The sequence below is a fragment of the Danio rerio genome, chromosome 2, assembly GCF_052040795.2.
Source record: "Danio rerio strain M-AB ecotype USA chromosome 2, GRCz13ab, whole genome shotgun sequence".
NCBI lineage: Eukaryota > Metazoa > Chordata > Actinopteri > Cypriniformes > Danionidae > Danio > Danio rerio.
In genome coordinates this window covers 47909960-47937034 of record NC_141022.1, presented here as the reverse complement: position 1 = coordinate 47937034, position 27075 = coordinate 47909960, and the positions used below count along the sequence as shown (strand labels likewise).

At 37.6% G+C, this 27075-nt stretch overlaps 1 protein-coding gene across 5 annotated transcripts in view; it reads right to left on the bottom strand.

Annotated features, from left to right (window-relative positions):
- The window catches only part of kcnab1b (potassium voltage-gated channel subfamily A regulatory beta subunit 1b), a 105674-nt gene that overhangs the window by 63311 nt on the left and 15288 nt on the right, over nucleotides 1–27075 (bottom strand). For 3 of the 5 annotated variants that reach the window (XM_087241357.1, XM_087241358.1, XM_087241355.1), the window contains one exon: nucleotides 1324–1367. In XM_087241357.1, coding sequence (XP_087097483.1) covers nucleotides 1324–1367 — 44 coding nt within the window. Of the gene's footprint in view, nucleotides 1–1323; nucleotides 1368–20838; nucleotides 21706–27075 lie in introns of those variants that run through there. The other 2 variants (XM_087241356.1, XM_087241359.1) reach the window with 1 other exon arrangement.

Below are 27075 nucleotides of genomic sequence, written 5' to 3'. Positions count from 1 at the left end.
AGCACAGCGCAGATTTCTTTAGTTATATTGTTTTAGTCGTTTGGGATGCAATGACACGCAGTCAAATATTTCGCCAAACAGATCAGCCACTTTTGACGCTCAAAAACAATCATAAAGTCCTCGTGCTGCAGGTATTAGAAGGTTTGCAACTGTCATGCAGTGAGGGGTTTGTGTCTTTAATAATCTACGACAGTTTGCGTTCATGGAACAGTAAGAATGATTAATAAATCCATATGAAACAATCACGTAAAAGTCATGTCTCGTCTTCAGTTTCGGGCTCTGGCGCACTTTGGACTTACACTACTAGTGTACCGCACCAAAGCCCAAGTGAACCCCACCTCTTCCAATCAGGCCAGGCCCGGCCATGTGAACTGTGCCTGAGCCCGATTCAGAGCACTCACACTTCTCAAACGTTAGCATAGTGTGAGTAGGCCCTTAAATCCAATTAGACTCAATCGCATATGCAGCCTGGGTGAGCATAAGAGACGTCTTTTGTTTCAAAGGCATTCAAACTAAAACATCTCACACAAACTTTTGAACAGTAGTGTATATTTGGATGCAAGGAGGAGGAAGGATTTGCACACAGGAAGAATCGAATCTAAGTTAAGAGAGACACCATTTGGAAACGCATTGTGCAGATAAGCCCGGGGCTTTCTTCATGGTGGAATAGCAGCTGTTTGTTTCTCAATGCTCTTACCGAAAGCCTTTAGTAGGACAACAATAAAAATCCAACTCATTCACTTCAGTCCACACCAAAGCAATTCAGTTTCCGATGCCCATTTTCTAAAGAGAGATCCTTTCCTCCTAGAGGCGAAATATAAACTGAATTGTCCATATGCCATTACAATGACCAAATACAGACTAAAACTGACCCTAATTCACAAACCACTGTTACTCAGATACAATAAATCAAGCCGAGTTTGTTTTCTTAGCATTACTACCAGCTGTAAGCCACCCTGCCATTTTTCCCCCCTCAAAGACAAGTGAACAGCAGATTTATACAGTCATTATGTTTGCATTCACAAGGCTTGTTAATGAAACCATCTAATCGTAAAAACTAAAAGGGAACAGAGAATAAATTAAGCATCAACCCATCAGTCTCCCACCGCGCGTGGAGTGTGTGAGGCAATTAGAGCTTGTGTTTTAATTCATGATTAATTAAACATGAATGGAGGAAGGAAAACATTTTCAAGATCACATGACTCTTTAAACGCATACAGTACCATTGTCTGAGCTTCATATCGAGTACTGCTGATCAATGATACTTATATTCTATATGACCTTTGGGCTCTGTTTGGGGTTTATGAATGCAAAAATGCTTACCGAGTCCAAGGCATGACACCCGCAGTCCAGACTTTCCAAGATTCCTGTGGAGAGAGTGAAAAATATGAATGACATTTAGACATTCTAGTTAAAATAAGTGTTGCAATTAAAGCATTCTTCTGTAAAAACATACAAATTGTGGAGAATCATCTGATCCAATGTTCTGCTTTCCCTTATAAGTAATGCTGAGAATTATTTAATCATAGTAAACACATATTGTACTGTGTTTATGAGTGATTTCCGTTTATTTACACTTACAAATTGAAATATGGGACTTTGATTTTTGCTCAAACAAGTTTTGATGTTGAAAAGTGAAATTTGTTGGCATTTTTGTGAAGTTTATTCATAAACAAATTTCGAGAGGATCACGTGCTTATGATTGTTCACAGCTGTTCCAACTTTAGCTAACGACTGATATAAATAACCAGACTTTTCTCATCTCAATATATTCGTCTTGAAGAAACCCCCCCACCCAACCCTACTTTCCCTCCTTTCAAACGGGAAAGCTCGTTCTCCCCGTGGTCGCGTGGGTTTTCCCCCGGGTCCTCCGGTTTCCTCCCACAGTTCATAAACAAACACTCTAAACAATTAATCAAAATACTTTAGCTAAACTCTAAGTACACCTTTCAGCATCCATATCTGACACTTTGCTACAACAAGCAAGAAGGGGAGTCATCGAGATCTACCTGAGCTCAAACTCACCTCTCGCCTTGCAACGGGAGGGAGCCCAGGGCTCGAGGATCTTATAAGCTCAGGGCTCTCTCCCGGGACAGCACGCCAAACAAGCTTTACCATAATTCATCAGCTAAGTGTGAACTCTTGAAAGTAGGTTGAAATGAATGGGCCCTATCACACACCTGGCGTAATAAGGTGCAAGATGTGTTTGGTGCAATTTGTGGCTGTTTTCAGACCAGTGCAATAGTAATTCACATATTTTGCGCCACGTTTAAATAGCAAATCAATTTGCGCCACTTTGGCTGCATTGACACTGCACTGTTCAAGTGACTCAATTCCGATTTTTTTCTCCCATGTGGCACAGATCGGATATGGCCCATGTATGTAATTTACTCAAATCAGATTCAGGCCTTGTGCATATGTGGAAATTTATCAGATATGAATCGGATCTGTGTTCTCATGTCTGCAGTGTAAGCAGGTGGATCAGATTTTTACCTGTCTATACGAGTCGCGCGTCATTAAAAACCCATAGTGAATGACGTCAAGTCTGACACTTTCTTTTCAGAACAGACTTCAGCAGAGTCCCAAACCTTAAATCACATACACGAGGACATAAACAGCTTTTATATTTTCATATAGCACAGGTATTTAAGCATGTTAACGAGAGCAAGAGAGCACCATGTCTGCCAAGTAACCAATGTAAACTTATAAAAAAATAGTGCATAGCTACATCACATGCATAAATCACACCATGGACATTACATTAAGATGCCTAAAGGTTTAAAAAAGCCTGTATATCAAAAGAAGAAATGAGAACCTTTCTGTCTAAAACTATATAAACTATAGTAAAACAGCTTGTCAAAAGCTGCGAACAGATTACATCTATGCAGGAATAAAAAAAAAGCACTATTTAATTATCAGCTGTCAGTCAGCTCTTTCCAGGTCACTGTGCCTTTGCCGTGTGCTGCGTAAATGCAGACAATCGGATACGTGTCACTTATGAAAGATAATGTAAGCAGGTCATCAAATAAAAATCGGATACAGTCACAAAATCGGAATTGACCATCAAGTGTAAATGCAGCCTTTGTGAACTCATGGGTGTGCTGGTCTAAAAAGGAGGTGTGTTAAGGCGCATTGGTGGCGTCATTAGTGGTAGTTATGCACCTGTGCAGGTCCAAAAGCATACACATTGATGAATCCGCCCAGGATACAGTAATACACAAATATCTTTACAGAAAAAAATTATAATAAAAGATTAAATGATACAAAAATGATTATTTTCCACATTAATATAAAAAACACTGCCTCCATGACTTTTTCGCCTTACTTTTTTTCTTCAGTTTACTCATGACAAACTGCATTTGTATGATGATATTATTATTAGTAGCAGGGCTTAATTTGTGCACCTTATTGAGTCCGGCACCTCCGAAATCTGAAATCACCTAATGATAAGTTTCTGCGACTCCCCAAACCTTTTTAGTTTCGTCCACAACAACTATCCCGCCGTCCCCCCTCTTGTTTAGTCTGCCAATCAATCAATACATAAACGCTCAAAATATGAAAAATTATAATAATAATAATGTATTTTCAATAATATTTCTAATAAAAATAATAATAATATATTTAATAATAACTTAGCATATTCTATATTATTCTATTATTTATAATTAAATAGGGAGATGGGAAAAAATTCAGAAACAAGAAAAAAAGCAGAGGAAAGTTATATACATATAGGAAAGTTATTTACATATTATGTAATTCTTATTATTAATTTTATGACTATGTTTCTAAATGTACATATTAAAAATGGCTGTTATTTCAACTACAATTTTGGTCAAATATGAACAAAGTCAAACACTGATTTAAATAGATTAAAAACAGTTGGATTCATCCATATTTCATGCAAATATTGGGTTAAATCTGTCATGTTCCTGACCTGACAGTTTTGTCTATTCTGTCAGTGTTTAATGTTTTCGTTTGTCCTGTGCTTGTTTACATGGCTTTGACTTAATTTGTGTTGGCCATGTGCTTCTCTTGTCTTTTCTCTTTGTTTTCAGTTTGCTTATCTTGTATCCTAGCCTTTATTTATTGTTTGTTTACTACTTTGTTTTGTTTGTTCCTAGTGTTAACGTAATTTGGGTCTAATCGTTGTCTTGCTTTTATCCTTATAACCATTTTTGTTTAATTTTTTCGGTCAATCTCAGTCTTGTATATTAGTTGATTATAAGTTGTCTTTTTGATTGTTTCATTTCTCTGTTTAAGATTCTAGGAGTCTTTATTTAAAATGTTTCTGTTTTATCCATTTTGCCTAGTCAGTCTAGTTTCCTTTCTACTAGGATTTATATTTGGTTTCATATTTTCTTTTAGATTTAGTTTTTTTATTATTTTATTTTACAATTATTGCTGCCTGTTAGCTGTCCTGTCTTGTGTCTTTTACTTTTCCAGTCCTATCCCGTGTCCTGACTTCCCTGGCCTGCTAGTCTGGAGTTAACAGGGCTTGTTCCTACTCCTGGCTGACTGTTTATTCTGATGCTTTGTCCCTATACCACTGGCTTTCCTATATTATTAACTATACACTGAATAAAATTATTTAAAGATGATTCCTTGGATTTACTCAATTTGTTACGTGGTTGTGAACAGTTTATTTGTGTTGAATTTAAACAAACAAATTAAGTTGAACATTAATAAACTTAATTTGTTTGTTTCAATTTAACACAAATAAATTGTTTGCAACAGTTCTGCATGCAACACTTTTTCCAGTGACTGTTTGGACCTTGTCATCCCCTTGTCTGTCTGTGCCTAATTCTATCAATAAACACCTTTCTTTTGTTCATTGCTGAAACTGGGTCCGCTTTCTTGCTTTCTGCGACAGAAACAGCATTTTTAAGAGTGTAAAAACAAAAAATAAACAATATGATCCAGACCCACTGAACTGTGACGGATAGAGCTTACGCACACATAATACACAGTCGACTGACTACTTTAATTTCAAAAGTTAAGGGAAAAACTTTTTAAAAAGAAAAGAGTTTTCTGCTATTTGGTTTCAAAACTGCATTAGTGACCTCCCACACTGTGTGACTATGGAGCATGTGAATAATCGACCTGTTTTTCTGGACGCAGAGGGGGGAGAAAAAAAATGTAAATTTCTTTCAGTGCACAGAACAATTGAATGCTGGATCCATGAAAAATGTTGTAAGTGTTGCAGCACATCAGTGATTAAGGATAGCTATTACCAGAAAGAAAGAAACACTCACACACACACACACACACACACACACACACACACACACACACACACACATTTTAATAGCTTTCTAAAGGTACATGTGGATTCACACACACACGCACACACACAAACACATACACACACAAACACATACACACATACACATTTTAATAGCTTTGTAAAGGTACATGTGAATTCACACACAAACACACACACACACACACACACACACACACACACACACACACACACACACACACACACACACACACACACACATTTTAATAGCTTTATAAAGGTACATGTGAATTCACACAAACACACACACACACACACACACACACACACACACACACACACACACACACACACACACATTTTAATAGCTTTATAAAGGTACATGTGAATTCACACACACACACACACACACACACACACACACACACACACACACACACACACACACACACACACACACACACACACACACACACATTTTAATAGCTTTATAAAGGTACATGTGAATTCACACACACACATACATACACACACACACACACACACACACACACACACACACACACACATTTTAATAGCTTTATAAAGGTACATGTGAATTCACACACACACATACACACACACACACACACACACACACACACAATTGTGGCCGGTATTTATGCCCCAAAGTCCTAGATCAAAATTGATTATAGGTTTAGCTTACCATTTACCTCATCTAATTGTCCACAATATAAAACACAAGAAGCGCAGCTCTATTCTTCGGTGTGTCGATGTGACTTTAACAGACCTGGTTTCAACATACAGTAACGCCACAACAATACATTTCCACTCCACCATCATTAAAATTTGCTCTGCTCTGATACGTGGCATCCTCTTAATGCCTGGCTGAGTCAGAGAGAACACCTTATTCACTTTAAACCCACATCTCAGCTCGACACCAATCACATTGCTCAGGTTCACCATTACTGTCCTCACATTACATAAGCATACACTTGTTTCCTGTGATTATGATGGTGTATTACAGGTGTATTACAGGTGTATTATATATCTATCTATCTATCTATCTATCTATCTATCTATCTATCTATCTATCTATCTATCTATCTATCTATCTATCTATCTATCTATCTATCTATCTATCTATCTATCTATCTATCTATCTATCTATCTATCTATCTATCTATCTATCTACTGAACACTGAACCACAAAGCAAGCTCTAAAAAGCCCTAAAAAAACCCTAGCAACTACATAGCAACATCCTGGCAACCACCCACAACACTGGTTTTGCATGTTCATTACCACTCACATTTTCCTCTCAGATAAAAATACCAAAGCAAACATCTCCTAAGTGTCTGCATCCAAACCTGCCAGCCTCAAAACCCTGAATCTGCATCGTAACAAGCAACCATGAACAAGAATTTTCCCGCAGCGTTCCAGTATATCATTACAGCAGGAACCACCAGACGTGGTGCTCGAATATCTTGGTGTTTGTGAAGCTGTGCATTGACTCGCAGGAAATGTGTTCGCACGCATTTGGAGGAAAACCAAGAACATTGATTTCTTGGCTCGAGGACACCCACCACCCCCTGAAATTCAGTTTACGGTGAGAATACCAAATCAGCATGCTCACATATCAGTCCCTTCTAAAAAGATCCATCTCAATTTTTATGCCTATCAACCCCCCTTCCCAACAAAATTACCAAATACACTTGCTCACTTGAGGATCTAGAACCCTATCATACACCTGGCGCAATAAGTCGCAAGGTGTATTTGGTGCGATTTGTTGCTATTTTCAGACCAGCGCAACCCTAATTTCCACGTTTTTGCGCCATGTTGTTTAAATAGCAAATCTATTTGCGCAACTTTGTGGACTCATGGGTGTTCTGTTTTAGAAAGGAGGAGGGTTAAGGTGCATTGTTGGCACGTTGCTATTTTGAGGAACTAAAATAGACCATTGCGCCATTAATCAACTAAAAGCTGGTCTAAAGTCCAGCGCTGAGCCCGTTATATACGCACAATAGAGTCCAAACGCTTACACATTGCTTAATACACTAAGGATGTACAGCAATACACAAATATCTTTATATGTGAAATAATGAAGGATTAAAATGTTCCAAAAACTATTATTTTCTACATAATTATAAAAACCACTGCCTCCATGCCTTCTTCATCTCTGGGGGCTTTTTCAGTTCATTCATGACAACTTGCTTTTGTATATTGTTATTATTATTATTAGCAGTATTATTTATTATATGCATATTTATATTTGTTTTAATAAAAACAAGTTTAGATTTGTCCACCTGTTGAGTTTTTGGAGACGTATACATCAACATATGGGACATAAGAAATGTGCTGGGATATAACTCAGTTGTTAAACAACACTTTGTTATTATTGTTCATTTATTTGTTTGCTGGATATTAGAGCTGAATTTAGAAAAAGCTTTGAAATAAATCTTTGCACTTAACAAACCGAATTAAATATGTAGGCTAATAGATGTCTTCAGCGGATTATACGTATAACACCGTTTGCTTATCCACGAAAGTAAAGGAGTAAAGAGTAAAAGTAAAGAGAAAGTAAAGATGCCAAATGGGCGAAGCAGTGGCGCAGTAGGTAGTGCTGTCACCTCACAGCAAGAAAGTCGCTTGTTTGAGTCTCGGCTGGCTCAGTTGGTGTTTCTCTGTGGAGTTTACATGTTCTCCCTGCATTTGCGTGGGCTTCCTCAGGGTGCTCAGGGTGCTCCTGTTTCTCCCACTGTCCAAAGACATACAAATAATAAAAAAGTGTTGAATAGGGTAGGCTAAATTGTCAGTAGTGTATGAGTGTGAGTGAGTGTGTGTAGATGTTTCCCGGAGATGGGTTGCAGCTGGAAGGACATCCGCTGTGTAAAACAAATGCTGGATAAGTTGGTGGTTCATTCCGCTGTGGCAACCTCATAATAAGAAAGGGACTAAGCTGAAAAAAAATGAATGAATGAAGAGGACAAATGAAGGAGGCTCGTTCTTTATCTTCTTGCTGCTGATGATCCGTTTAACCGCTTTCTCGTTAGTTAAGTATTACATTTTTTCACTTATAAAGTCCTCCATTTACATAGCAGTGGTGGAAAGAGTATTGATAAATCCAGCGCACCCAGAGGACACCCCCCCCCCCCCCCCCCCCCCCCCGGCTCATCTCTTCGCGCTCCCCACCACAATTTTTCGGTTTTACGAGCTACGTTTTCAGAATGAGTCTATGTTGATTTTTTTCTGTTATGTCCCTGCAGGTCAATTCAGGCTACTCAGATTATTGCCTTTTTTTAAACATGACAAATCTGTTGTCTTCAATAGTGGCATCTTCATCCTTCACACTGATGCAGCTGTTGCGAAAAGCGATGAATGTCTGCAACATCATCTCCCACTCCATTTCTTTTTTTGTTTTTTGACGTTTTCCAAAGCATTATTACTTTGTGTGACATTACAACCACAGCGCATTCCCAGCTGCAGACATTTATAATTTAAAACTCTGTGTGATGGAGGTGTTTTTTTTCTTCAGAGTAGCAGACATACGCACAGTTGGGTGACAACAGATCCTTCCTCATCACAGCGAGCTGAGTCAGAGAGCTGAAGAACCGAGAGACTGCGGGACAGAGAGCGAGCCAATGGAAACTGTATGTATCGTTTGGCTGACATTGTTCGGAGGATGTTGTGTGAAGAACATGACAGGAAGGCAGGGTTGATTTGTTTGTTCTAATATGCCTGCATGACTTGTGTGTGTGTGTGTGTTGGAGCACAGCAATTTTTTGCTTTAGTTGACTGGATGCTGGAACAAAAAAAAAAAAACAGGCAATCATGTTTATGGACACTGCACAATACAAACTACATGTTTTCTTTTTTTTCTGAGAAGCTGGTGAAAGTATAAGACAGCTTAAGTCAAAAAGAGCATACAATACAATTTTAAAATTGGAGCTCAATGCAAAACGGGGGAAAATGAGGTAGAAATTGTAGAAGTAATTCAGCACTGCCATGTATCAAAGGACTGTTTCATGGGATTATCATGTTGTTTTTAAAGGGTTAGTTCACTCAGAAATGAAATGTTGGTTTTTATTACTCACTTCATCTTCAGAAGACAAACTAAGACATTTTAGATGAAATCCAAGAGCTCTCTCATCCTCCATTTGGACTTTTAACACCTCGTGACCATTGCTGTCTATGGAGGATGAGAAAGCTTTTGGATTTCACCTAAAATATTATAATTTGTATTCTGAAGTTGAAGGAAGGACTCTAAGATTTTAAGCAGCATGAAGGTGAGCAATTAATAACCGAATCCCGTTAATATTATGATAATATTTAGTACTAAGTACCTTGGATTTTGATATACAGTAGGGGAAAGTATTGAACACGTCATGTTTTTTTCCTGGGAAAAATATTCTAAAGCAGCCATTGACATAGAGTTAAACCAGATTTTGGTAAAAACCCAAACAACACAAACAAAAATATAACAAAGCAGAAAAAAAATATTACGTGTAATAATTTAATGACAGAAGGAAAAAGTACTGAACTACTGAATTGTATTTAATACTTTATATAAAGGCTTTTTTTTTAGCTTAAAAGCTTAAAGACGCCTCTCATATGGAGAATAAAATCACATGCATTGCTCAGGTGTTTTTCACAGACCTCAACAGAGTGTCAAAACCCTGATGATCCAGTGATCGCTTTTGTCAAAACTTCAGGCTTATTTGCTTCAATTGTTTTGTTTTGCTGTGAAAATTCTTTTTGATCTTAAAAACATTTGTACTCGCAAAATCCTGGAGGCATAAAAAATTTTTGTAAGGTTTTTATTAATATAAACTAAAATTAAGTAGCATTTGGTGAAGATGACACTTAAAAGAAGCATTCGGGGGGAAAACATCGCTGTTTGACCGTGAAATTCACCTGCCTTTAAGTGTTTCAGTTGGACTGTTGTTGGAGTACAGCTTGTGTAATTGTGTGTGAGTGTGAGCCTCATTACTGTCTCTTCTGATACTGTAGTCGGGGTAAAACAGAATTGATAACGAGTTCAGAGCAGTCAAGGGACTTACTGCAGAGCGGGATAACTAACTACCACGCGTGTGTGTCTGTGAGAGAGAGAGTACTGAACAATACTGTGTGTGAGTGCTTATGTGGTGTCTTCTAATAAAAATGAAATTGTTTCCAATCAAAACTATTAAGCCTCATCAGCAAATGAATAACACAGTGTGATGATTAACAGATGGGTGATGTTGTGCAGGAAGGGATTTTCTAAGCACCAAAGGATGTTCCTCAGTTCTCTTTCCAGCAGAATCAGGTTTAGTCTGAGCCACCCAGAGCTAATCTGACATATAAAGGGGGTGTTCACCCGAAATTAAAATGCTGTCATCATCTGCTCACCTTAATACTGCTCAAACCATGTTTTACCAGCCTACATTATCTTGACTTACTAAAAAAAAAAAAACAGAAAGAGAAAGATGGAGAGACAAGGAAGGAAGAAAAGAATAAAGAAGGAAAGGAATGAAGGAAGCAAGGATAGGTGGATATGTAGAACAATACATAGATAGATAGAATGATCAAAAGAACAATCTATAGAACGATTGGCAAAATGATCAACAGAAATGATCAATAGAAATATCACTAGAACAATAAAAAAATCAAGACAGAAAGATAGACTGATCGATAGAACAATCGATAGAATGATAGAACAATAGATAGAGTGATCAATAGAATGATAGATAGTACGATAAACTGATCGAACAATAGATTGAAAAACAGAACAATGCATAAAATGATGGAACGATAGATAGAACGATAGAAAGATATATATAACGATAGATAGAAAGATAGAATGGTAGAACAATAGAGAGTGATAGATGGGTAAATGATCTATAGAATGATTGACAGAACGATCAATGCAACAATCAATTGAACAATCAATAGAACAATCAAAAGAACAACAGACATAAAGACAGATAAAACGATAGATTGCTAGAACAATAGATAGTGATAGATCGATAGAATGATTTATATAATGATTGACAGAACAATCAATACAACGATCAATAGAACAAAATATAGAAAGATGGATAGAATGATAGATAGAACATTAGACTGGTAGAACAAAAAGAGTGATAGATCGGTAGAATGATCTATGAAACGATTGACAGAATGATCGAGAGAACGATCAATAGAATAACAGATAGAAACATAAAAAGAACGATAGATTGCTAGAACAATAAATAGAATGATAGATTGATAAAACTATTTTTAGAATGATAGAGAACGATCAATATAATGATTGATAGAACGATTAATAGAACAATTAGTAGAACAATAGATGAAAGATAGAATGGCAGATAGAACGACAGATTGATAGAACAATAAATAGAGTGATAGATCGGTAGAATGATCTATAGAACAATCAATAGAACAAAAGATAGAACAACAGATTGATAGAACAATAGATAGAGTGCCAGATAGAACAATGTATAGAATGATTGACAGAACAATCAAAATATTAATCTTTAGAATGATCAATAGAACAACAGATAGAAAGATAGAGAGAACAATAGATTGATAGAACAATAGATAACGCCACAATCACCAGCGATCTAATCCTGGTAGATTGTTGGTAAACACGCAGATTACTAAAGGACTACGAAGGACTACAAGTTCCAGTCATGCACTGCTCACACGCACCTGTTTTTTAGTTGGTAGATTACACACACTCACGGCTGGGAGCTGCTCAGGAACTGATTACAAGGACTACTGTATTTATACACTCTATTATAGATAGAGTGATAGATCGATAGAACTATTTATAGAATAATTGACAGAACGATCAACAGAACAATCGATAGAACAATAGATAGAAAGAGATAGAATGATAGATTGAACGATAAATTGATAGAACAATAAATAGAGTGATAGATCGGTAGAACAATCTATAGAACGATTGACTGAACAATCAATACAGCAATCGATAGAATGATCAATAGAACAATAGATAGATAGACGGAGCAATAGATTGATACAATAGAGTGATACATTGACAGAATGATTATAGAATGATAGACAGAAAAATAGATAGAACAGTAGAACAATGCATAAAATTCTAAAACAATCAATAGAATAATCAATAGAACAATAAAATGATATATTGATAGAACAATAGATCAACAGATCTATAGATAGAACAATAAATAGAAAGATAGAACGATAGATAGAACGAAGAATAGAATGTCTGTAAAGTCACACAGGTAAACACACTGCATGTGAAAAACCTGGCTAATAATGCATGACCCCAAATGTCTTTCCCTTCAACTTCAGTAAATGAAAAAGTGAAAAATGGCTTTCCGGTGCCCTTTAAGGCATCCATGAGGCGTCCTTATCCTGTATGCGCTTCAGAAGATTCCAGAACACAGTGACTCTCTGCTGCTGGGTTACGCTCACACACAAAACACACATATTAGCGCAACAAAAGCATTATTATGGTGTGATGAAAAATGCTTACAAGCCAAATTAAACTAACACATACACTGATTGATTTCCTATCAGCCAAGAAGCCCACACACAAATACAAATGACAAGGACAAATGCGTACACACACACATACACACACACAGCACGACTACCCATCTGGACTGCAGCATTGGCCAGTGAACCATGCAATACTGCAACTGTTTGTTTTAGTGCTGGAAATTCAGAAAATAAAACAGGCAAAATTACAGTTCTTATAATTAAGCAAATATACACACACATGCACACACACACACACACACACACACACACACACACACCTAATGCGTAATCCCAGAGACACACTAAGACATGACCTTATACAACTATGTGGACATCAAAGGGTTTTAAACTGTATTTTAAGCCTTCCTGTCATTTACAAAGTCACAGAGCAAGTGAGACAGTAAAAAAGAGAGGGAGGACACTGAAAAAAAATTCTTACTCAGATTTGTTAAGACAGGGTCCAAAATTAGCACTCACCAAGCCGCAAATTAGAGCAGTCCTTTTTTGTTGTTTTTGGTCAGTAAACTAAATTTGCAAAAATGATAAGTAATACATGCAGAATATAAGAACCATTATGCAGGATTATTATTGTTTTTTTTGTTGTTGTTTTGTTTTTACTAATGTTCACTTTGTAGACAGGGATTAAATAAATTAAGCAAATGGTGTCAAATATAATATAATTTATGTATGCCCACTGAGTTTCCTCAGTGTAACATAGTTGCCATTAACATACATTAACATTGTAACATCTTTACCATGTGTGTAACTTAGCAAACTTGATAAATAATACATACAGAATATAAGAACCATTATACAGGATTAATATACAGTTAAAGTCAGAATTATTAGGCAGAATTATAATTAGTTTTAATAACTAATTTCTAATAACTGATTTATTTTATCTTTGCCATGATAACAGTAAATAATATTTGCCTAGATATTTCTCAACCCACTTCTATACAGCTTAAAGTGAAATTTAAGGACTAACTAGGTTATTTAGGTTAACTAGGAAGGTTAGGGTAATTAGGCAAGTTATTGTATAACGATGGTTTGTTCTGTATAAAAATATAGCTTAAAGGGGCTACTAATTTTGACCTTAAAATTATTCACCAAAAATTTAAAGCTGCTTTTACTGTAGCTAAAATAAAACAAATTAGACTTTCTCCAGAAGAAAAAATATTATCAGACGTATTGTGAAAATTTCCTTGCTCTGTTAAACATCATTTGGGGGGAAAAAAAAAAAAAAAAAAAAAAAAAAAAAAAAAAATATATATATATATATATATATATATATATATATATATATATATATATATATATATATATATATATATATATATATATATATCACTTTGTACACTGTAAAAAGGGTTCCATACAATTAATTCATGTTGCTTGTTCAAACTCCTTATTTAAAATGAGGTGAAACACATTTTGTGAGATTTCATTGGGACAACTTAATGTTTTATGTTCAGTCCACTTAAATTTGTATAAATGAATAAGTTTTCTGAATTCCTTCATGCTGTCCCAAGACAAATGGATTGTGTGGAACCCAGCAGATTTTACAAGAGTTCAGAATATCTTTTGTCTTCAACAGAAAAAAGAAATGAATAAATATTTGGAAAACCTATAAGGAAATGTGTGTGGAAATTTTCACTTTTGGGTGAACTGTCGCTTTAAATTACATAAATATTATGAATTCAGACCACTCTGCACAACCACACAGCTTTAATCACAAGCACACCCTCTGCTGCAGCACAAATATGCTAAAATGCATGCAGGACTTCGTAGAAAATGTAATGTTTACAAAAAGAGCCCGAGGTTCTGCGCTGTCAGAGCAAGTGCTATTTCTAAAGATTAAATCATGGTGAGTGACAGATGATTAAACCACATAGACAGATATTTGTTCTCCAGGACATCCAACATACACAGAGACCCATTACTCATTGTTAACTTTGCCTTCTGAAAAATAACCTATACAAATTCTCTGAAAGAGGTAAATTGTGCCCTGCAAGCATGTGTTTTTGCCTCTGATGGTCTGAATGAAATGCCAGTTTTTGTCTTGTGACTTCATTATGCTCATATATGATCATGCTCATGCATCATAAGGGTATCATTTTTTAGCTTTTAGTTAATGAGACTAATTTTCTATCCTTTTGCAAAATCACATTTAATCTAACCATTTTCCACTCTCTTTTTTTTAGCTTGTTTTGCTGCTGTCAACAGCCTCTTTGCGCACAAAATGAACAGTTCTTTGCCATGCTAACAGATTAAGTAAACAATACGTTTGCTGTCATGTCAATTATAGTTTGTGCGGCTCCATCTTTCAATAACAACCTCTCTGCGATGCCTGTGTTACATTGTGTGACGGCTTTACAAACAATCCATGCTGAAATATGCCACTAAAAAATTCCTAAGGTCAGACTAACATGACCCGGATCTTGTTAAAAATCAACTTCAGCCACACTGGGATCATTCAAAAAGGATAACAACAGTAGCCTCACACAACCAGGAACATTTTCAACATTTTAATCATATCATTATTTTCGTCATTTTTATTTCATATTTCTTTTATTGGGTTTTTTACATGAAATATCAATTACAACATACATTTTATAAAAATCCTTTTATGTTGTTGTTAACACTATCCTAAATAAACAATTCTCTCCCTCAACTTCCCATTGAAAATACGAAATAAACATAAGTCAAAATAAATAAATAATAATAAAGATAAATAAACAAAAACAATGAACAAAAAATAATAAGAAAATAAAATGAATAATAAATATGTATTGATATATTATTGCTCAGCTTAGGAATTAAAAGTGTTAGCCTAAAAAGGGGCGCGACACCTTGTCAAAATCATTTAAGAACTAGTAAGTGATAATTTAATGCAAGTAAATACTTCTTTTTTCCATGCATCAAAAAAAAGGGGGGGGGGGGTTGAGATGTGTTTCCACTCTTACAGGATCTTACTTGGAAGTAAATTAGTAAAAGTTACAGGCTTGCTGACCATTACTGAAAGGTTAGCAAGTTGTTTTTAACATGGGGGAAGGGCTCATCTCATATACTGATAATAATATATTTAAAAATATAGCATGTTTTCTGTAAATTCAATCAATTGATAGTTTATTAACAGCTGAAGTCAGAATTTTTAGCCCTCCATATTTTTGTATGCTTTTATTCTAGCTGAAATAAAACCAATAAGACTTTATCCAGAAGAAAAAATATAGGAAATACTGTAAAAACTCCTTGCTCTATTAAGCATTATTTGATGAATATTTGAAAAAATAAAAATAAATTTACAGGAGGGCTAATCATTTTGACCTTAACTGTATATAACATATGAACATGAATATTTCTTTTCAAAGTATATAGTCAAAAATGTACTTATATGTGATACTTTTTCTCAATTTATTTATAACGTCAGGGCAGTTGTTTAATTAGCAATGTAGAAATATTTAAAAATTTATGAAATATAAAACACTTTTAACTTTTAATTAAATATTGCTAAATAGAATGCAAAATGTAAAAATTGTACTTAGAAGCATACAACTTTTTCTCCACGCGGCTATTCTAGTCTTTAGTTTAATATTGCATTAAAAAACTATTTCAGTAAGCAATTTATTTTGCGATATCAGGAAATAAACCAATGAGTAAATTATGAAATGATATACTTTTTTGTCCATGCAACATTCAGTTGAAGTCAACATTATTAGCGCCCCTTTGATTTTTTTTTGTTTCTTTTTTAAATATTTCCTAAATGATGTTTAACAGAGCATGGAAATTTTCACAGTATGTCTGATATTATTTGTCATCTGGAGAAAGTCCTATTTGTTTTATTTTGGCAATAATAAAAGCAGCTTTTAATTTTTAAAAAACATTTTAAGTTCAAAATTATTAGTCAGAAAATGATTAAAAATGCAATGATTAAAAAAACAAACAGGGGGGCTAATAATTCATCATATTGCACAGTCATACATGGTGGGAACTTATTATCTCACAATTCCAAGTCTAAAATTCGGAGTAACAAATTCAGAAACGTTGAATTAAAATTTTGGGGTGAATTATCACTTTAACTTTTAATTTCGAACCTTTAGAACTGTCATCAGCAAGGATCAACCATGCTAAATTGGACATTCTGACGGTGTGGAAAATCTATATGTGATGTCTACCATATTGGTGTTTAGTAACATCTAGTTGTTATGAGGTGAGTTGTTAGCCCAACGCTCAAGCCCCAATCTGGAGGACCAGGACATACACACAAACACTAGGCCTACGGATAATTTAGCTTACCCAATTTACCTACAGTGCATGTCTTTGGACTGTGGGGGAAACCAGAGCAAACCCATGTGAACATGCATGCAAACTTCACACAGAAATGCCAACTGACCCAGCCAGGCCTCGAACTAGCGACCTTCTTGTTGTGCTTTACTGTGCCACCCTGTCACCCCCATCTGATACTACAAATGTCAAATTTAATATAGTTTAGCTAAATGCTTGGTCTACATAGTTATCCTGTGATTCCTGATGTGCAGATAATGGGGTGAGGGGATGGGCGATATATACTGTGTAAGAGCTGTTAAAATAACTTTTCTATGTGATTGTAAAGTTTTATATATTCATTTTAGAAAAAGAAACTGAATTACAAAAAAAAAAATAAAAAATTTTAAGTTCAGAACTTTAAATGAACTTTATCTCACAAACTGGTGACTAATTTGCCATAAACATGTTGCAAAAAAAAAGTCAGGATTGTGAGGTAAAAATCCATTTTTATTTATTTATTTGATTTCAAAGTTGTAACAAGCTTGCACAATTTAGGATCTGCATTAGCCTATCTATAATATTTGTGTGTAAAGTTGCAGAACTGTATGCTTTCATACAACATTACCTCCTGTTTCAAGAGATCAAGTTAATTTCCTCATGATATTGCCCTTTTAATCATGCAATTAATTCATTGAAAGTGTAGAAAAGTAATAAATGTCAAGCACGAGTGCGTAAAGCTGGACGTCGGCTGAGGGTGTTCAGGTTTACCCTACTGCCCAATTATGACCCTTGTCCGACAGCTAATGTGTCCAATTAGAGTAACGCGCAGGCAAACCGCCAGTTCTCTGTCGTTATGGAAACTAGCAGATATGCGATAACTGTTGCATGCTTGTGGTATACTTGTGTCTCAGATGCAATTAATTATTTCCAGCACAAAAACCATTACTTCACACCTCCCCCTCAAATTCAAACACATGCACACACACACATACAGACCGAATGTTTTCAGCTCAGTGTAACAGCCTTTCCTCTAATTCATGATTTTACACGCAGGACAAGAAACCGCTGTTGGCTTTTCAAAGCGTGATAAAAAAAAATGTATACTACTGTTTAGTTTACTTTTCACTTCATTAATCGCTTCACCAAACTGCTTTATTAAACCTGTGGTTGGTCAATCACCTACTTTAAAATTTCCTGCATGAAAAAAACACTTAGACACATAAAAGATATTTTGAAAGACTTCTATTGTTTTTTTTTTTAATTACAATAAGAAATTAATTAGATCAAATATTTTATGGATGGTAAAGACTTTACAAATCATACAAATTTAGAGCAGAACTGATTAAAATACCGCAGTTATTTTTGGTTCACTATTCCTTTAAGATTTCAGCAAGTGTACACTCTTTCATTCATAAAATAAACTGCTTTTTTTTAGAATAGCATGCCTTTCCATGCCTGTTGGATGAACAGAAAAACTATCAATATTCAACTAGTTCTGTCAGTATCAAAAATCACACTAAAAAATCTGTGTGTCAAAGCTGATATTTGTCAGCAAAGCAAAGGTAAATGTGTTTTTCGTGCATTGACACCACAGAGAAACCATTATTGCACCTTTAAAGAACTTTCTGTAACACTTCTTAAAGCAGGGGTGTCCAAACTTGGTCCAGGAGGGCCTGTGTCCTGCACATTTTATTTCCATACCCAATTAAACACACCCGAACCAGCTAATTAGGCACTTTAGGTATACTACCTTCAGGGAGGTGTGTTGAAGGAAGTTGGAGCTAAACTATGCAGGACACCGGCCCTCCAGAACTGAGTTTGGACACCCCTGTCTTCAAGGAAGCAACAATATTTTAATAATTCAAATAACATTTCCAAGTTTAAAAAAAAAAGGTTTAAATCAAGCGGTTAAAAATGTATACATTAATAATTTTTTGCCAATTTTTCACAATTCAACCTCCCTCCTTCTTATTTTTTAGGTCAGGAGCTATGTCCATCTAAATATTCCAGACTTTGATGATTTATCTCTAGAAGGCGAGTTATTTGATTTATTTTTAAACTCTCCAAATGCTAAGAGCCTAACATCTTTATTTGTTAATGCTTTTAAAAAGAAAACAGATTTTTCCTCTCTTAATTTGAATGTTGCTTGGGAAGAAGAACTATAGGAATTTAATCTCTGAGACTGATTGGGATCAATTCCTTTTATCAGTTTATTTTTGTTCTAGAAATTCTAGACACAACCTTATTCAGTACAAAGTATTACACAGACTTCACTATTGAAAAACAAAGCTTAGTAAATTCTATCCCTTGGATTCCCCCACATGCAACAAGTGTAAAGCTGCTGAGGCACATCTTTTTTGGTTCTGTGTACAAATTCAGATTTTTTGGTAAGAGATGTTTCAGTTCTTTGCTGAGGTTTACGATTGTGTTTTACTGCCTGACCCAATCATATTAATTTTTGGAGGGTCAGATTTTCTGGAGACTCTTAACCGAAATATACAGTTACCTGTTCAGTATGCCATGATCATAGCTAAAAAAGTTATCCTTTGTTTCTGAAGGAAAAATGTTAGGCCTCTTTTTTTCTGTCTGGCTTCTCCACTTTACATTTGAATTAGATTTAGAATTAGATTTACAGTGCTCAGCATAATTTAGTACACCCCATTTTGAAAATGAATATTTTTATTTTCAGTGAGAATGGGCAATGCATTTTAATGCATTTAAACAAAAGAGATTTATTAAACAGATATATTTATTAAAATAATATTTAGTCACCAAACATATTTAGAAATTGAAAGATAATACAATTAAATTCAAGCTAAATATTGCAAAAATAAATTACAACCTACAAATTTTCAACAAAAATTTTCCATGTTTTTCCTTCTCTTGATTTTTCCTCTTTTTGAAATGTGTATTTAATATTTTTCTTTAACATATAAATTTGGGTGTACTAGTTTTTGGACTGTTATCACAAGTTATTTTGTTAGATAAGCTCCAGATTTGGTTTCAGTACTGACTAGTCTACTTTATGTGCCACATATAATATTGTATAGCTTCCTATTAAAAATATGAATTCAAAAGATAAATTTGCGAGGGGTGTACTTATATATGCTGAGCACTGTACCACTTCTGGGAACTGCGAAATTTGATAAAATGTGGGATCCAGTCTTTTTTTCTAAAACACTGCAATGACTAATAGTGTTGTTTAATTTCTGAATTTTTTTCTTCTCTCTCTCTCTTTACATCCATTGCTGTGTCTTTTTGTAGGTCATATTTTCCCTTGTTTCATGCTTTATTTTACATGTTGCACAGATTATTGTTTGATGATGGGTTTTTCTGTCTGTTCCTTGTTTCTCCATGTCTGCAAAAACTACAATAAAAGAAAACCTATTTTGTAGTGGTGCCACAGAAAAAAAAATGTTCCCTGGGAAACCTTACAGTCAAGAGTTCTTAAAAAATTATTTTTTTCTCAGAGTGAAAAACATGTTATTCCATAATGATCTAAAGAACCAAAAAAAAAATGGTTCCCGGAGGAACCTTTCAGTCAAGAATTCTTAAAATAAATTTTGATTTAGAATAATCTCAAGGAATGATTTTCTTTTTTTTTTTAGTCTAGAGTTTCTAAAATAATTTATTTTCACAGAAGGAAGAATATTTTAATTTGAAATGATCTAAACACCTTTTTCCACTTTAAATAACTTTTCTAGAATGGAAAGTTTCCAAAAATGTTAAAGTTTCTTCATGGAATTATTGTTCCTTAAAAAGAACCTTTAATTTAAAAAAGCATATACTTTTTCTGGGAGTTGTCAGGGATTTTCCATACCTGTACTTCATGCCAGTGAGTTTCCCAGTGGACTCCTTCAGGGAAATGTGGTGCCTGTGCGTGAAGGAGCCCAGGCTGCGAGCGATCAGAGCCACCGTCCGGAAGCGTGCCCGGGCTGCGCTTGCCGTGTTGGGACTGGACGTGTTCTGCTTGTTTGGCTCGCTGGTGCGCGGGGCCTTCAACCCATGATCCGTACATGCGAATGACACCTGCATGGCTGCTGACTGCAAAGAAAAACCCACACAGCTTGTCTTGAAAAAGAATCAGGATGCAGTTCTGAATTGGATCTGAGTTTATAGTCGCTACTTCTGAAACTCTGGCTCCCTCTGTCCCAACAGCAGCAGATTCTGATGCTCTTATCCTCTGTGATGCTGCTTTGCCCTTCACTCTTGCCTCCTTTCTTATCACTCTTTCCCCTCCGACCCTCACCGGTGTTCCTCCTCAGGCTGTTGAGGGGGGTTTTCTTCTCCAGCCCACGCTTCTCAGCGAGACTATAAGAGCAACGCAGGAGAGGTACAGCAATGCAACAGACTCCGGGACTCTGGGAAAACACTCAGCAAACCGGTTGATCGATGTATTCCTGAAACTCCAGGATGGAGCCGGACCCCTTTCTGAACGCCGTCCAGACGAACGAGCTGCAAGGTGAAAAACAAGCCACGTCCCGCATCTAAATGTCCCTCTCAACAAAAAGCAGGTCCAACAGTCAGTTTGATGAAGAAATATGTAGACGGAAGCAGACAGGCGGAGGAGAGGACGGAGAGAGAGAGGGATGCAGCATGATCACCGGGGCTGTAAGTGAAGCTGTGAAGTCAAGCTTAGAGACGGAGAGAGTGAGTGTGAAATAGGAGGCATGAAAGCGCAGCATGTGAGAATGATGCTCAATCAGAGCCGATAAGAGGGAGGGGAGAGAGAGAGAGAGAGAGAGAGAGAGAGAGAGAGAGAGAGAGAGAGAGACTGCAATGAGACTGAAATAACTGCAGTCTCTCACCAGCGGCTCAGTGCTGCTCTCAACAGCGAGAGTGAAGAAGACAATCCATCTGGATGGGACTGTGTGTGTGAGTGTGATATGCTTGGATACTTTTGTAATGCAGATGTCATTCTAATTTCACAGCGAGTCACATGGAGTCCACTGCGAAAACTTGAAAAAGGGGGTGATGGAACAGTTAATCACTGAATCGACATCTTGCTATTTCTTTACCATATATTTCAACTGCTGTAAGATGTTAATGAGACATCTGGTTGTCAGTTGAAATGCAACATACAACATTAATGTGAAAGCTGAGCTTAACTGTCCTAAAAGCTGTAAGGCTACTGTCAGGTCACGCTATGTATTTGGCACATTTCCGACACTGCTTTCCTAGAAATTTCCTTTGTGCTGCAGTGGCATTATGACAATGATTGAACAAAACATGCATTCAGTAAAGAAGCTCCAAACTTGACATTAAAGCCCAAGTGCTGCATATAAACAAAAGCATTTGAACCAAAGTGACTGGTGCACTCAGACATTTAATATTGAACCTGATTGAACTTGAAAATATTATTTTTATTTCTCCTCTAACCAGAGTGGACCAGAGTACACAGTCTTTCGCACAAAATAGGATTGTGTTTTTTAGGAATTACTGCCAGAACTTGACAGAAACCCAAGGTCATGTGTGAAAGAACTGGCCAAAACTGGCCTGCAATGTCCTGGCTGGCTCAGGTCCTAGAGTAAAACTGAATATCAAAAGGATGTCAACCAATCATAGTAACAATTAAATACATTTAGGCACTGTTTACACTGCCAATTAAATGTGACCCAATTCAGATCGGATCTGTTCTATGACCGTGTAAAACGAATGCATTCAGATATTCTGTGATCGGTTTCAGGCCTCTTTATATGTGAAAATAAATCAGATGTAAATCATATATGTGACAATGTGACTATCATGTAAACATGCAGATCAGATTTATTGAGGCATTTTGTTTGTCATTAAACTTGCGGCAATGAGGTACTTCTCCACAGTTTAATGACGTAGAAGGAAGAGCGTGTGTGGAGACGCCAACACAGTAAACAACAACAACAGAGAAAACATAGAGGAGAAAAGAGGCCAGTCGCCACAATTTGCACCCACCAGACCTGAGATCTCTCTCGTACCCACAAATTCCTCTGAATGGTGGAGGATACCATATAGAAACCACAGGCGCAAGCTGGGTGTCACGAATGGGTATCACAAAAACAAGGGAAAGATCCAAATGCAGCAAAACACATTTATTGTCAAACAATAAAGATCCCCAAAAAAATGACAAAGGGACAGGCAAGGTACCAAAATCGAGGAAAACATGAAGTGCAAAAATTAAGCTCAAAAGTGAATCAAACACAAACTAAACAGATATCCAAAAACATAGTAATGATACTAAACAAAGTGAACAAACAAACAAACCAAACACGATGAACCAGATCACGAATAAAGCACGACAAACCTAAACAGAACATTGAAAAATCCAAAGGCAAACTAAACACAACATAACAGGGCTTATAAAGAGAGAACTAATTAGACAATGAGGGACAGCTGGAAACAAGGAGTGATCACATGACTAGGATACAAAACACAAAAACCAAAACAAAAACTGGTGCCCTTGAAAACCACCAGAGGGCACTGCAGCAGGTGTGACATTACCCCCCCTTTAAGGAGTGGCTACCAGACACTCCCAAAAACACCCATCTAGGAGGGAGGCGGAACGGAGGTGGACCAGGGGAGGGATGGTGGGACAGACCAACACTACAAACCAAACAAAAAAAAATCCTTATAACACAAAACAAGGAATCAAAGAGAGTCTGTAAGGGCTTAAGAAGAGTCTAAGGAACTGGTTACTGAAAGAGTCTCGACATATCAATACCCAAATATAGGACCACCATGGTGGTACCATAGGGGAGTAGGTCCCTTTTAGCCAGTTGTGGTTCCACCAATTTAAAACTGGTGGGTTTGGTAGCCCCCCACATGGAACAGAGGACCATCCTGAGGGTCCAGATGAGATGTCCGTTTTCCTCCATGGGGCATTAACTGGTGTAAAAGGCAAGGACCCACTGGCTCTTGAGAATGTTGGTTTGCCAGCACCCGAAAACAAGGGTCCGCCGCCACTTGTGGGCAAGGACTCAGCATTTGAGAGCGTGGGTCCACCAGCGCTTGAGGGTGAGGTTCCGCCGGCGCTTGAGGGTGAGGGTCCGCCGGCGCTTGAGGGCGAGGGTCCGCCGGCGCTTGAGGGCGAGGGCCCGCCGGCGCTTGAGGGCGAGGGCCCGCCTGCGCTTGAGGGCGAGGGCCCGCCGGCGCTTGAGAGCGTGGGTCCACCGGCGCTTGAGGGTGAGGTTCCGCCGGCGCTTGAGGGCGTGGGTCCGCCGGCGCTTGAGGGCGTGGGTCCGCCGGCGCTTGAGGGCGTGGGTCCGCCGGCGCTTGAGGGCGTGGGTCCGCCAACGCTTGAGGGCGTGGGTCCGCCAACGCTTGAGGGCGTGGGTCCGCCAACGCTTGAGGGCGTGGGTCCGCCAACGCTTGAGGGCGAGGGCCCGCCAACGCTTGAGGGCGAGGGCCCGCCAACGCTTGAGGGCGAGGGCCCGCCAGTGCTTGAGGGCGAGGGCCCGCCAACGCTTGAGGGCGAGGGCCCGCCAACGCTTGAGGGCGAGGACCCGCCAACGCTTGAGGGCGAGGTTCCGCCGGCGCTTGAGGGCGTGGGTCCGCCGGCGCTTGAGGGCGTGGGTCCGCCAACGCTTAAGGGCGTGGGTCCGCCAACGCTTGAGGGCGGGGGTCCGCCGGCGCTTGAGGGCGGGGGTCCGCCGGCGCTTGAGGGCGGGGGTCCGCCGGCGCTTGAGGGCGGGGGTCCGCCGGCGCTTGAAGGCGGGGGTCCGCCGGTGCTTGAAGGTGAGGGTCCACCAATGCTTGAGGGCGAGGGTCCACTGGAGCTTGAAGACCCGCCGGCACTTAAAGGTGAATGCTCACCAAGGCTTGTGGACGAAGGCTCACTGGTACTGGGAAACAAGGACTCAAGAAAACCAAAAAATGAGGTTTCCAAAGTAATAGAAAAAACTGGTTCTATAAGAACAGAAAAATCAAAGTCAGAAAAAATTGAAAATAAGGATTCCCCCAACTCTAAAGATGAATCCTCCGAACAAGTTGTTTCAAAACTAGTCAAGGGTTCAGGCACTGGTTTGAAGATAGCTGTGGTATGGCACTGAAGCTCAGAGCTTTTGACTATCTTTGGCAATTGCTGCAAAGTGGCCACAATCTTAGGCATGAAATCTAAATTAATGTCCATCTTGCAAAAAGGTTCAGAAGTATGAGCTTTGTTTAAACAAAATTCCAAATCATCAGCCATTTTAGAAAGTGGGCCTGGAGCAAAAACAAACTCGAAGGGTGTCTCAGGACTAGTATTGTAGGCTGAGTCGCAACACTATCCAAAATTTCATGAAGTGAGTCAATAAGCTCTAAGGCCATGCAAAGACAGTCAGGGGCAATGGTATCTTTAGGTGGGGCTTCTGAAGTTAAAGTCATCTTGGGAACAGAATTAACTTTTAGACTATTCACTTTAAGGTGGACAACAAACTCCCAAAATTGATTGATCCCAAGTTCATCCATCCCCTTAATAGAAAGAGGATAATCAAGACATTGATTAAATATAGTCATCAGTTCATAGTCCGATAAGCCCAGTCCCACAGCCAAAGTCCAAAATGACTGAGCAAAAGCTCCTACCTCCCAACCCTGCTGACGTTCAGCCACCAATGCTTGAAGACGAAGTGACCGCTCCCTTTCAGTCACTGGAGGAACCATTCGGAGACTCATACTTGACAAAAACCAAAGCAAAAATAGGGGAGAAAAACTGGGGCGAGAGAGAGAGAGGGAAAAAAATGCTGCTGGATCTTGGTAATGGCCTTTGGATTATGTCACGAATGGGTATCACAAAAACAAGGGAAAGATCCAAATGCAGCAAAACACATTTATTGTCAAACAATAAAGATCCCCAAAAAAATGACAAAGGGACAGGCAAGGTACCAAAATCGAGGAAAACATGAAGTGCAAAAATTAAGCTCAAAAGTGAATCAAACACAAACTAAACAGATATCCAAAAACATAGTAATGATACTAAACAAAGTGAACAAACAAACAAACCAAACACGATGAACCAGATCACGAATAAAGCACGACAAACCTAAACAGAACATTGAAAAATCCAAAGGCAAACTAAACACAACATAACAGGGCTTATAAAGAGAGAACTAATTAGACAATGAGGGACAGCTGGAAACAAGGAGTGATCACATGACTAGGATACAAAACACAAAAACCAAAACAAAAACTGGTGCCCTTGAAAACCACCAGAGGGCACTGCAGCAGGTGTGACACTGGGATGATGACAGTTTCCCTCTTCCTCCGCCTATAAGTCAATTTAAAGTTGGGCAAACTTTGCATTTTTTCAGAGCTAAAAGCAAGACAATTTCTTTCATCGTGGCTACTGTGATACAGATGCAAGAACCTGCCTTTACGTATGTGTGGCGTCGTAAATTGTATGGCAAGTGTAAACACATGAATCATATATGTGTCACAATTAAAAAAAACGTGTAAACGGACAGGCAAAAAAAATCTGATATAGGCAACAAATTGGAATTGGGCATCAAGACCTGACAGTGAAAGCGGGGCCTTAGACATGAGAAGTTGCTGGGCATTCCAGACTTTTTTAGAAAGCCTGTATTTATGAGTTGAAAGCACATAAACACCACCAGGCCCGCGCAGAGACCTTCAAAGAGGCATGTGCAGGATAAAGGGGGAGGGGGGGGGTGTTGTCACAGGTTGAGTGCACGTGTCTGAACACTACCACAAAGTGGTAATTATAAGGGGAAACAGATTTCTTTAAGCCTCAGGTTTTTTAACCTTTACAAAGCATCTTTACAGTAAATTTGTTGAATTATTATTTTTTTCCTCATTTACAATAAAACTGTTGTACTTGTATCTTCAAAATACAATATTTTTGTAAAGTTGCAATAAAATACATGACAATTCAGTTTATAGAAAGTTCATAAACAGAATACAACAACAACAACACCCAACTGATTCGTTTAAGAACACTATTTACCTACCAACAAAACAAGTGACTGCTGTTATGAGTGAGTTATTAAATGAATCACTCAAATGATTAGTTCAAGAGCACTATTCATCTACCAACAAAACAAGTAACTGTCCTTATAAGTGAGTAATTAAGTGATTCACTCAAATG